At 30.2% G+C, this 12,541-nt stretch overlaps 2 protein-coding genes across 2 annotated transcripts in view; both read right to left on the reverse strand.

The window, feature by feature from the left end:
- Positions 1-5,204: 5,204 nt before the first annotated feature.
- LOC110276660 (glycosyl hydrolase 5 family protein-like) lies at positions 5,205-7,314 on the reverse strand. The gene is made up of 2 exons (XM_052255709.1): positions 6,730-7,314; positions 5,205-5,828 (listed from the first exon to the last, which is right to left on the reverse strand). The coding sequence occupies exons 1-2, from the start codon at positions 7,312-7,314 to the stop codon at positions 5,205-5,207; spliced, it is 1,209 nt and encodes a 402-aa protein (XP_052111669.1).
- Positions 7,315-7,639: 325 nt separating this feature from the next.
- Positions 7,640-12,541, reverse strand: part of LOC107471077 (ABC transporter B family member 15) — a 14,737-nt gene continuing 9,835 nt past the window's right edge. Inside the window, exons 6-9 of the mRNA XM_016090521.3 lie at positions 11,907-12,457; positions 10,886-11,258; positions 9,334-9,902; positions 7,640-8,688 (exon numbers count right to left, since the gene is read on the reverse strand). Of these exons, the coding sequence (XP_015946007.1) occupies positions 7,836-8,688; positions 9,334-9,902; positions 10,886-11,258; positions 11,907-12,457 (2,346 nt within the window). The 3' untranslated portion in view covers positions 7,640-7,835. The remainder of the gene's footprint in view (positions 8,689-9,333; positions 9,903-10,885; positions 11,259-11,906; positions 12,458-12,541) is intronic.

Genomic DNA, 12,541 nt, shown 5'->3' on the forward strand with positions numbered 1-12,541 from the left:
TTCCACAATTTACAATTTACCAGAATCCTTATTTTCTCTCTGCACCATGAGCAACTAAACCTCCACTGTTAAGGTTAGGAGCTCTGTCTATTGTATGGATTGATATTATTATTTTTCTATTTTAATTCATGTACTGATTTATAATTCAAGAATTATTTTCGTTCTTTATTTTATGAATTTGGGTGGAACGGAAGTATGACCCTTGTTCTAATTGAGTTATTGTATAACTTGGAAAAGCTCTTTACTTGAACAATAACTTGAAAACATATTCTCCTAAATTTCTAATTATCTGGACTTAACAGGATACGTGACATATAATCCTCTTATATTTGGGTAATTAGAATTTCTGTGGCATATAAACTAGAATTGAACTTCACCCTCTAATTGGAATTAAGTGACCAAGAAATTGGCGGTTGATGAATTTTAGAGGAGACTAAAAAAGTCTAAGGAATTAGGGTTTAGTCACATATAGTTTGCCATGAATTAAATCTTGCATAATTAAAATAGTTAATAAGAAAAGTCAATTTGGAAAATAGATAACTCTGAAACCTTAACTGTTTCTCCATATATTATTCACAACTTATTTACTGCTTGCCTTTTGATATTCTGAATTTACTGTTTAATACTTTTGAACTCTCAAACACCATTTTCTACTTGTCTAACTAAGTAAATTAATCAACCATTGTTGCTTAATCCTCAATCCTCGTGGGATCGACCTTCATTCACCTGAGGTACTACTTGGTACGACTCGGTGCACTTGCTGGTTAGTTTGTGGTTAGAAATTCTGCACCATCTTTCTTCCTCCAAAATTGAAGATTTTCCTCTAGAGAAGCATACACGAGAAGCTCCCTGTCCTTAATCTCCTCAACCAGTGCCTCCCTTCCATTTTTCCATTATGTCGCCGCTGCCAACAAGATGCAAAATTGATCAATCATTGTCTATTATTATGCGAGAAAGCAAAAGAGGTATGGAATAAAAGCTCTATCACCATAAATTTCGTCAACAATAACTCACCTTCCTTTTGGTCGGTCTAGTCAGAGAGATCTGAGCACTTCAGAGTTCGATATGGTGGGTCGCCGCAATTGGCGTTGTTAGCAACGTTGTGCTGGGGAATTTGGAAATCCAAGAATAGCATGATCTTTGAACAAGAATTGATCCTTCCAAAAATAACGGTGGAGTCATGCTTGAAGCTTGTGAATGAGTTGTCTTCTAATTTCTAGTTCTGTATTCACTTTTCTTTTTCTAATCTATTTTCTCCCTCATTCATGTTTTGTTGCTATATTCACGCTTTAGTGAACTTTGGAAATTTTCTCTTTCTTTTGCTATATGTTCTAACATGAACTCTATTGTATTTTGCTTCAATTAATAAATAAAATACATCTATCTTTGGAAATAAAAAAGAATAACATGCAAATCACGTTTTTTGACTCTTTAAAGATATTTTGTAAAACGAAAATTCCATAAATAATGTGAATGTTTAGCAGTATTTACCTGAGATTGATATTTTAAAAATGAATAGAAGCTTGTAATCAATTGTGTTTTTCAAACCGAATGAGAAGTGGTACTTGAAAAAGACTCATACGCTCAATAAATTAATCTAAATCCAAAAAATATAATGATTAATCAAAATTTGAATTTGAAAAATAATATAAAATTAATAATTATTAATTGGAGTTGTTTAAAATTTTGGCTGGTTTATGTTGTCTATCTATATTTTTTCTATAGAAAATGTGAGAAAAAAAATAATAAGTTTATATAATTTTAAAAATCGAATCAGACCGGATGGTTCGATCAAGTTAATCGAAAATCGGTCTTTTTTCTCCAATTTCTTACCCTTCCTTTTTTCTTGGTTTAGTCTCAACAAATCTAACCATAAACAAGAAGAAAACAGTAACACCCGATCACCATCTACTTCAAGGTCATCGCTGAATCGTTTCTTCAGGTAGAGGGTGCTGTTGCACCGGTGGGTGGGTGTCGTCGTTCCTCTTTTCTTCTGCTTGGCTATATTTTTATCGTTCATCTTTATTTTTGTACTACTGCATTGCTAGTAAGTACTACTGCATCAATTTATTTTTGTTTATTTTGTTAATAATACTGACTATGAGTTACTGAGTTAATAATACTAATTTTATTAATTTTTGCTTATTTTGTTAAATTTTTGAAAAAGAATTTGTTATTCTGAGTTGTTGATTTTGTTATTCTTTTGTTTTAATAATTTTTTATGAAACTGGAGTTGATTATAATGATTCTAAGTTGCTATTTTTGTTGATTTTGGAATCTGGTTGCTATATAGAACTTTTGTTGCTGCTTCTTGCATTCTTTTTACTATAATGATTATGAGTTGCTATTTTCTATTTTGTTTTTGTTGATTTTAATGATTTTGAGTAGGGGTGTACATAGTTCTGTCCGGCCTAAAGACATGATCCGGGCTCGAAACATTTTGCATGCATTGGCCTGAATCCAAAGTGGACTAAATTTGACCCAAAAAAAATCACTCAAAAAAATACCTCAATCAGGTTCGGACACTGACTCGGGTCACCCGGTCCGACCCGATAAGAATATATATTAAAAATTAATGTTTTGCATTTAGGAAGTACATGATTTTAGACTAATGCATAATATTTTGTGTTATTTGTATGTGACTTAAATATTTAGTGTTATTAGTATTGATTTGTTGATTATGCTTTAATTTTAGAATTTAGTTAGTACTTATTATATTTCTAAGTGAATTTCATCCTATGAAATAATTGTTGGAGATTTAAAAATTCTTCTATGTTAGCATTTAAGAAGGTAATACGTTTTGTCTTGAACTTGTGTTTTTTAACTAATATTATGTAATATTAATTATAAATTGATCTATTTATTTTTAATAAAAATTATGAAACTAGAAAAAAGATAAAAAACGCATGGAATTATAATTCATGAAGAGATTTAAGTTTGACATTTGCTATTAACTTCTTTGTAACAACTAACAAGTAACTTTTATCTCTTTTCATAAATTATTATTAAAGATCCAGTTTTTATCCAATTTTTATTTGGTATAATTGTGGTCCGAATATATATAGGTTTAATTGAGTCTAAGGTCAAGTTAGTGTTTAAAAAATAGTCGAAATATGTATTTAGGATCAAATTTGGGTTAGGACAAATTCAATTTCATCCGACCCATGTACACCTTTAATTATGAGTTGTTGTTTTTTATTATAATAATTTTAGAATATTTTGTTAATTTTTCTAGATTTATTCTGAGTTGTTGGCTATATGTTGAAGATGGAACAATCACAAAATAATTAACAGCCACAAAATAATGCTCCCAAAAATTTTAAACAAGTTTTTTAGTTATATATTTTTATATTTGAAGTTGTTTGTAAATTTTTAATAATAAATTATAGACAATTTATTATGTAAAATTATAAAAGTTTAAATTTTATTAACTTATAAATTATTAAATTTAAATATTTAAAATTATATATTAAATTTTTAATAATTATATTTTATATTTAATTAAATCAGTTAAATCTTAATTGAATTTTAATTGCACCACTAAATTATTGAACCAATTTTTCTACCGATTCATTTACCGGTTAAATTCTTGCAACCACTTTATAATGTTCCACTAATTTTTGTTTGAATAAAATATTTTTTCACCACCAAACGTGTCTAATTTCTGTGTCTATATACATTAGTAATTTGTATGTAAGTACTGGCCTATCTTTATAAGAAAAATTACAATCCACACTACCTTAGTGCTAATTAAGAAAAAGATTTAGCGCTCAAAAAACACTTCTCTTTAGAAAAGAAGAGTGAAGAAAAAGACTATTAATCCTACAGTTTGACCAAACTTTCGGACAAGGCTTTGACTCTTGCATAGTTTTGAAGCATATGAAGATGTCTTTATATTCCTGTCCCTCATTTTGGGTTGGGAGTAGAACATGGCTTGTGTGGAAGGTTGAACCTGAAATCACAATCATTAACCATCACATAACTGTGAAAAGAATGAGAAAAACAAAAAATCCAATGCATTGAATTGAATTACATACTATATATTAAAATGGAGTATGCTATTATATATGTAAATAAATTCAAGCAAAAAATCAAAACTATACGTTATTATTGGTGGGAACAAGCTGGAACCATTGACTTTGTGGATTGTTTAAACAAGTAGAATCATCATCATCTTCTATGCATATACATTTTGAGGTCAAAATTGTGGGTGAGTTTGAATCCTTTTGCAAACACAAGTATTCCCCATCACTTTGAATATTTGTTGTGGCCAAATGAAGCTTGGAACGTGATACAAACATCCAAGAACTATTCTTGCTTTTACAATCATTTGAGAGTGTGACTGGAAATCCTTCACCATTTGAAGTTAGGCACTTGTTAGTTTTTACTAAATTGATATTACCCCCATCTCCATCATGAATCCATCTATCTTTTGTTTCACAGCTACTCACTTCAAGTTCATTCCTTCCATTCACTTTTACACATTGACCACTTAAAGGGTAATTTTTTTTTTTTTTTTTTAAAAATAACTTAGTTTTAAGAATTTTTTTAAAATTCTATTCTCATTGAAAAAGGTGGGTATTTAATATTATTATATCAAGAGAATAAAAATAAAAATTAAGATACGAATTACTATTATCAAAGAACTCTTCCTTGTATTGATATATTATTGGGGTTGTTTTGGAAATAAAAATCTATTTTCATAAATATATGATGAAACAAAAGTATCTTAATTTAATATTTGGAATATTAAAAACAATTCATAACTATTTGTAACACTAAAAAAATAAAGTTGTGCTTGATTAGCATTTTTATTTTCTTTCTTCATTTTCAATATCTTTTATTTTTTAGAATTTTGTTAAAAAAAAAACAGTAAAAACAATTATAATTTTCATACAAATAAAAGAATTAATCTATCACTTTTTTTTAAATAGTATGAGGCAAATTTATGATATTAACAAATCTCTTAAAAAAATTTATTCTACATATTTTTGTTAGAGACAAAATCAAAGATAAATAAACTAATGAAATGACATTCTATATATGTTTCTATACGATGAAAACTCAAGTGAAATTAATTTCATGTGAAGTTAATAGTTGAGAGTCGTTAAATGATTTGATAGCTTTGACTAAATTATTGTCTAACGACTCTCAATTATTAATTTCACATAAAATAAAATTAATAGGCAACGTTTCTATATAACTCAAAAAAGTTTACCTTGAATCTTCCTTATCAAAAGTTGGAACTTCTCATTGAAATTTGGGTATCTAAGATGAGTCCAAGAGGAATCCATTAACCCAAAATTCTCATCAACTTGAGCTTTATCATCTCTTAGGTAATAGCTACCTTGAAATGCCCACAAGCCCCAATCCAAGTCATTCCCAACTAGGTAGGTTTGAAGGCAAGTCAAGAAATTATTGTCTTCTTCATTAGAACCACTTTCATCAAATCCAAACTCACTAAAGATTATAGGAGCTGCATCACTACCACTTCTTAGAAACCCTACTTGATTATCCAATGCTTCAAGACTATTAGCACAAATCTTGTTTAATGGTTGCATAGTCCAAGTTTCTTTCAAGTTGAGTATTCCAACCCCAGACCAAGAATACAAATGTGTCTCATACACCAATTTTTTCCCTATGTTTAACTTAAGAGGTTTTCTCTTTAGAAAATGAAACTCTGTATCATAATTCAAACCTGACACAACCACCAGTACCTGTGGATTTGCCTTGTGAATTGTTTTTGCTCCTTCACTCATGTAATGGTACCAATCTCCCTTATTTTGCCTTGGACCATGCAATTCATTCCTCAAGCTCATTGCCACCACCTATTTTTAAACCCAAAAAAAAAAAAAACCTAGGATCAAATAGTTGTGTCAATATCCCCATTAAAAAAAAATCGTATAATTAGATATCTTTTAAATATTATTTTTTATTCAGTAGATATCTTTTAAATATTATTTTTTATTCGGTCTTTAGAAGAAAGAGAAAATAAAAAACAAGTAATTTTTTAATTTTTTGAACAATTAGTATGTGAAAGTGGGTATTTAAATCAATTAAATAATAATAAATTTTTAAAAAGACTGATTAAAAGTTACAAATTAAAGGATAACTAGCATTTCTAAAAAAAAAATTATGTCAATATCATTCAAATCAATTAAAAGAAACTAAAAATATTAAGTGTACATATTAGAGTGTGGGACACCGTCAACCTATGTATTTTATTAAAATTAGCTGACAATGTCTCCAAAATAATTTGATAAAATTTTAAAAATATTTTTAGATATTTACTTATTTCCATTTAATCCTAAAAATAGAAAAAAATTTATATAAAATTTTAAGTTATGTTTTGTCTTATCTTATTTTTATTTTTAGTTACCTGATGAATTTTTTCGAATCTCTCCTTGTCAACTAAAGTAGGTCGAAGTCAGCAAAGTGTCTCATACCCTATATGTACAAATAATACAACTTGTTAAAAAAGAAGAAAATGATAATGTCGCTCCCTTTAAATTAGATATATATTTTATCTTTTTCTAAAACTATCCACAATCTTTATGAATATGACAAAAAATATCAGAAAAAGTTGATATAACAAATAAAAATCGATGATAGTTTTAAAGAAAGATAAAAAAAAATATAATTAAAAAGTGGCGTTATTAATTTAGGAGTAACATTATCGTTTCCCAAAATAGAAACAGAGAAAAAAAAGTATATGAATTTCGTACATACAACAGAATTTCCAGCATAGTGTTTGCCTACTAAACTAAGGCCTTGCATCCATTCCAAAGGATCAAAATATTTATCATAAAAGAACCCATTTCCATCATCATCATTGCAACACCATTTTGCCTTGCTAACATGATTATCAAGCAACACCATCACATTTTGATCTCCAAGTTCCTTAACCAATGTATCAAAGACTTGTATGTGAGTCATCTTCAACAAAGAAGGATTTGATTTTGAAATCCCTTTAACAACCTCTTTATGTATTCTTAAATCTCTCAACGTGTCTTCAACAACATTATTCTCGTAACGTGTCCACATGTAAATTGCATAGGTGAGGCGAACACAATTGAATCTTTGATTAACCAATTGAGAAACAAGATCCTTTAATGGCTTCTTGTTAAGTCCTTCTGGTAACATTGGTTCAAGGTGCCCTGCCCAATTTCCACAAACTAGTTTGGACCGTTGCTTTGTGGATTCATCAATGATCCATCTATTTTGTGTTGAAAGAGGATAACCATTAGAATATGATGATGTTAGAATAGAGTAATAAACAAGAACAAGAACTACATTTGAAATTTTACCCAACATTTTTTTTTTGGGTCTTCTTTTGGAAGAGAAACGTGACATATTGCTTATGGAGTGGTTATATAGAAAGTTTCTATGAAGACATGAATGAATGTACTATCTTTTCTCACAATCTTTGTTCTTACTACATTTTAGGAACTATACACAAATAGATTGAGGTATGTTATTCAACAAAGATTATATAGCATGTGGCACTTTGTAGTTTGTATCTTACTATTTATAAGTAAATGACTCTGTTGTTTTTTTTTGTGTGTAAACTTAAAAGAAAAAAAAAAGTAAGAAAAATTTGCACCAAGTTTCTATTGATTGATAAAGGTACATGCATGCATTGATAATTATAATTATAGTTATATATATACATTTAACCATGAATGGCGTAAGATATAAATATTCTTACAAGTGGCTAATACTATAACACAACTTGATCAGTTCAAGTGCCATCTTTGTGTACTTTGCACCTATCACCCACAATAGCCCTATATTGACCATTGACCATTGACCATTGACTTTGACTTTTTGATTAACTAGCTAATTTCACCAACATTATTATTACTATTATTAGTGTTGGTTGGTCTTGTTTGTTGCAGACTCACAAGAGAGTAATAAGCACCACTTGGGCCTTTACCCAACAATGATGAATGAGTCCCTTTTTCCACAAGCTTCCCTTTATCCAAAACAGCAATGACATCACAATTCTGAATTGTGCTTAACCTATGAGCAACAACCACACTTGTTCTTCCAACCATAACCCTCTCCAATGCACCTTGCACTAGCTTCTCTGATTGGCTATCAAGTGCACTTGTTGCCTCATCCAATAGCAAAACTTCTGGATTTTTCAGAATTGCCCTTGCAATTGCAATTCTTTGCTTTTGACCCCCTGACAATTGAACCCCTCTATCACCACAATATGTGTCATACCCATCTTTCAAACTTGCAATAAATTCATGTGCATTTGCTACCCTTGCTGCTTCTATAATCTCACTTTCACTCACAACTTTGTCATCATTTTCACAAGCTCCATAAGCAATGTTCTCCTTTATGGTGCCACCAAATAGAGTTGGCTCTTGGCTCACTAGTGCAATGTGGTTCCTTAGTGACCTTAGGTTATATGATTTAATGTCTCTACCATCTATGATCACTTGTCCTTTCATTGGCTCATAGAACCTCTCAATTAGACCCAATATTGTTGATTTGCCTGAACCACTTTGGCCCACTAGTGCTGTTGATTTCCCTGCATCAATTTGCATTGAGAACCCTTCGAATATCATCACGTTGGGCCTAGCTGGGTATGCGAAATGGACATCTTTTAGTTCCATCTGGCCCGTTAATTTTTCCGCCTTGTACCCTTCTGGGTCATCGGGCTCAATCTTAGTGTACCTGTGCTCATATCGCAAAATAATTAACCCAAAAAGTGTGACCAAGAAAAGTTCAAGACAAAAAAGAGTGGAAATAATTAAACAAGATTTTGTTTTTTTACAAAATTTCAAAAATAGAAATTAAAAATAAAAACAACCAGACCTTAATCTTGCAAATTTTATGGTGCATTTAGTTTGTATTTTCTATTTTTTGTTTTTATTTTATTATTTTTTAGAATTTTATAAAAAATAATAAAATTTTATTTTCTATTTTTTTTTATAAAATTTCGAAAATTAAAAACACTAAACAAAATCAAACACACCTATTATGTATATAATATTAAAATATTTAGTTATATTTTTTTTGAGTAAATAATGACGTGACATGTAAATTGCTAAAATGGCAAGATGAGATAGAAGTTAATAGAACATGTGAAGCATTAATGAAAAGGATCAACGGGAATAGATCTTTTCAATTTTTTTAATAATTAAAGGAGTAAAATGTGATCTTCTATAATTAATTTTATAAGTGAAATCAAGAATAAATATGAGATAAAAAATAATGAAGGGTTAAAAATTATACTTTACACTCTCAATTTTTTTTAACAAGGATCTATACTCAAGATTGACAAGTATTAATATCAAATATTTGTGTGTTGTTATATACCTGTCTAAGATGGCAAAAACAGAGGCCACAGCATCTGAACCTTTAGCAAGGTCACTAGTCATGCTACCAGCATCGGCAATAACCCTACCCGTGCTCACCAAGATCATGAAGGTCTCAAACAGCGCCTTGGACGTTATGTATCCGTGGGCTATAAGTTTTCCACCGTACCAAAAGTCCAAGGCCCATGTACAAGACGTGAGGCTTTGGGCACAAGCAAGCCCAATTCCGGCATACCAAGATTGCCGGATGCTCTCACGTCTTGGACCCTGTTGGGCCTTCTCGAGCATCTTGAGCATCCGGTCTTGGGAAGAGAATGCAGTTATGGTTCTGAGGTTGGAGACGGCCTCGGCGGCTATCTTGCTGGTTTCGCTTTGGGCCTTGATGGCCTTGCTTGACATGCTTTGTAAAAGGACACGCCTTGTGTAGAAACATGCTATGATGATTGGTTGAACGGCTATCATAACAAGGGCGAGCCTCCATGCTATAATCAAGCCCATGGTGCATGCTATTAGAACCGCTGAGATTGTTTGAACCACTAGGGCCATTCTGTCTCCCACTAAGGACCTTACCTGAAATAAATGTCAAAGTGAAACATCATGAATAAAAGAAGAAGACAATGCTTGGCCTGTCAGAACAGAAAATATAGTGGACCAAAAAAACAAAAGAAAGATAATGAGGCAATAAAATAAAGATGAATTTTTTAGTGTCTACAAATTTTCTGTTTAATTTGTCCAAAAATAGAGATGGAATAAAATGAGATCCACTTTTTTATTTTTAAATTTTATGAGTAAATATTAAATATCATAGAAGACACCTAAACTAAAAGTTTAGTTTTGATAATATATGTTACAGTAAAATAATTATTTTTACTAATATAATAATAATAATAATATATAATTGGACACATGTATACTGCACATCAAAATTAAATTTAATGGAATGACAAGAAGAAATGATTGATAATGTAACATTATGGATCATGAATCGGTGCATGTTTAAAAAGACATTATGACCCAACAAAAATAATAGAGAAATGTTACTTGGATCTTTGCTTCATACCTAAAAAAAGTTCATATGACAAAAGAAGAGAAAAGTATGAATAAGTAGCCCCACAAGTCAAAAAATAAAAATGAATATAACTATATATGTTGTCCTTTGAAATTAAATTAAATTGGACTACTAAAAATAAATAGGTGATGTATAATATAAGTTTAATTTTGATATATTGAAAATATTGTATACAGTTATATAATTATAATTATAATTATTTTTTTTATGATTATTTAAGTGGTCAATATAAAAAATTGTATAAAATAGTTTTACACTGACGGTATATTAAAATTAAATTCTGTATAATATATCTTCTATATTACATTTTAAAAAAAAAACTATTTGTTGCATCTTTAGTTACATTTCTCTAGAGAGATATATTTTGTATATTAATTTTCCTTTTGATACTAAACTAACACATTTTTAATTACTAAATGAAAAATGTGAGATTCATCATTATCACTACCTTATCATAAACATAAGTAAGAATAATAAAACATACCACATTTGCTTCTTTGGCAAGTCTAGAACAAACTGCACCCGTTGAATTCTCATCCTGGTCAAACCAGCCTACTTCAAAAGTGAGAATCTTTGAAAGCATCCTCTCCCTAACCCTCTTTGTCAAGTACTCACCCATGTAAGCAAAGTTATAATGCTGCAACACATTCACAATTAGAGAGAACACAGCCAACCCTAGAAAACAAAGTGCGTAGATCATAGTCTTCCTCTTAATCTCATCATGGTCCGTCAGAAAATAAACGGATATCATTGACCCCATCGAGAATGCATAAATCGGTTGAACTGCACCAAATAGCACTGCACTCATACATCCCAAACATGCTTGCTTCCACTCCGGAAGGTTTAGAGCTAACAACCTACACCATAACGGACTCAAAAATTTAATTAACTATTAAAAAGAATAAATAATATAACAAAACTTTTTATATAATAAGTTTTTCTTATTGTAAAATCCACCTAAATTCTTTTGGCTTTATAAATAATTATTACTTTTAAACGCTTCTTATTAAATAAAAATTAATATATTATTTAGTAATTAAACAAATATTAATTTTTTATTTATTATATTTTATATCAATAATTTAAATTTTAAATTTATATTTAAAATTTAGGATTTTAAGATTCATATTCTTGGTTTAAAAATTAGAATTTATAATTTATAATTTAAAATTTAAAATTTAAAATTCAATAAGCATTGTACTTCGTTCCTTTTTTTTTGGAAGGCATTAACCTTCGTCGTAATTAAAAAAAAAGTGTTGCAACAATAATAATGCACGAAAAATATACTCTATATATATATAATAAGCTAGTATTAATTATCAGAATTCGATATTAAAATAATTAAGATGTTATATCATTCATAAGAAAAATACAAATCAAAAAATATATAATAATTCATTTTAATATCTAATTTTAATATATAAATAATATTTTTATAATTGAAATGACCTGACAAATTATTATCTTTACATGAAATAAAAAGAGAGTGAGTATTTGTGACTGACCTGCCAAATGAAGGAACAGCAAAGTTGTTATCTTCGACTATTTCTTCTACGTCATGATCATCACCGGCACAAGAAGCCACGCGGGCAACGGAGTTTGCTGAACTGGATCGGCTGACTTGCGAGAGCCTTCGACTGCTTGTGTTATGAATATCCTTGTTGGAAATGGACGACGGATGAGTAGGAGGAGGCAAAACGACAGTGTCGTCTTGTTCATTATTATTCTTTGACGCTTGGAGGCGAACGAGGGAAGTGTAAATTCCGGCATCGTTTTGAATTAGGGTTTGGTGGGGCCCTATTTCCACGACCTTGCCGTTCTGAACGACGGCAATGAGGTCAGCATTCTGAACGGTGGAAAGGCGGTGGGCAATGATCACGGTGGTGCGGCCAACGGCGGCTTTGTCGAGGGCTTCTTGAACAACGCGCTCAGATTCGGAGTCGAGTGCGCTTGTTGCTTCGTCCAGAAGGAGGATTCTTGGTTTCTTGATTATTGCTCTTGCGATGGCGATTCTTTGTTTTTGTCCTCCTGACATTTGAACTCCTCTCTCCCCAACCTGCATCCATCACCACATGCATTTTTTTGTAATTATGCATATTTTTTAACAAAAATATGCAAAATAAAAAATCATTCACCAAAT

This window comes from Arachis duranensis, chromosome 10 (assembly GCF_000817695.3).
Source record: "Arachis duranensis cultivar V14167 chromosome 10, aradu.V14167.gnm2.J7QH, whole genome shotgun sequence".
Classification (NCBI taxonomy): domain Eukaryota; kingdom Viridiplantae; phylum Streptophyta; class Magnoliopsida; order Fabales; family Fabaceae; genus Arachis; species Arachis duranensis.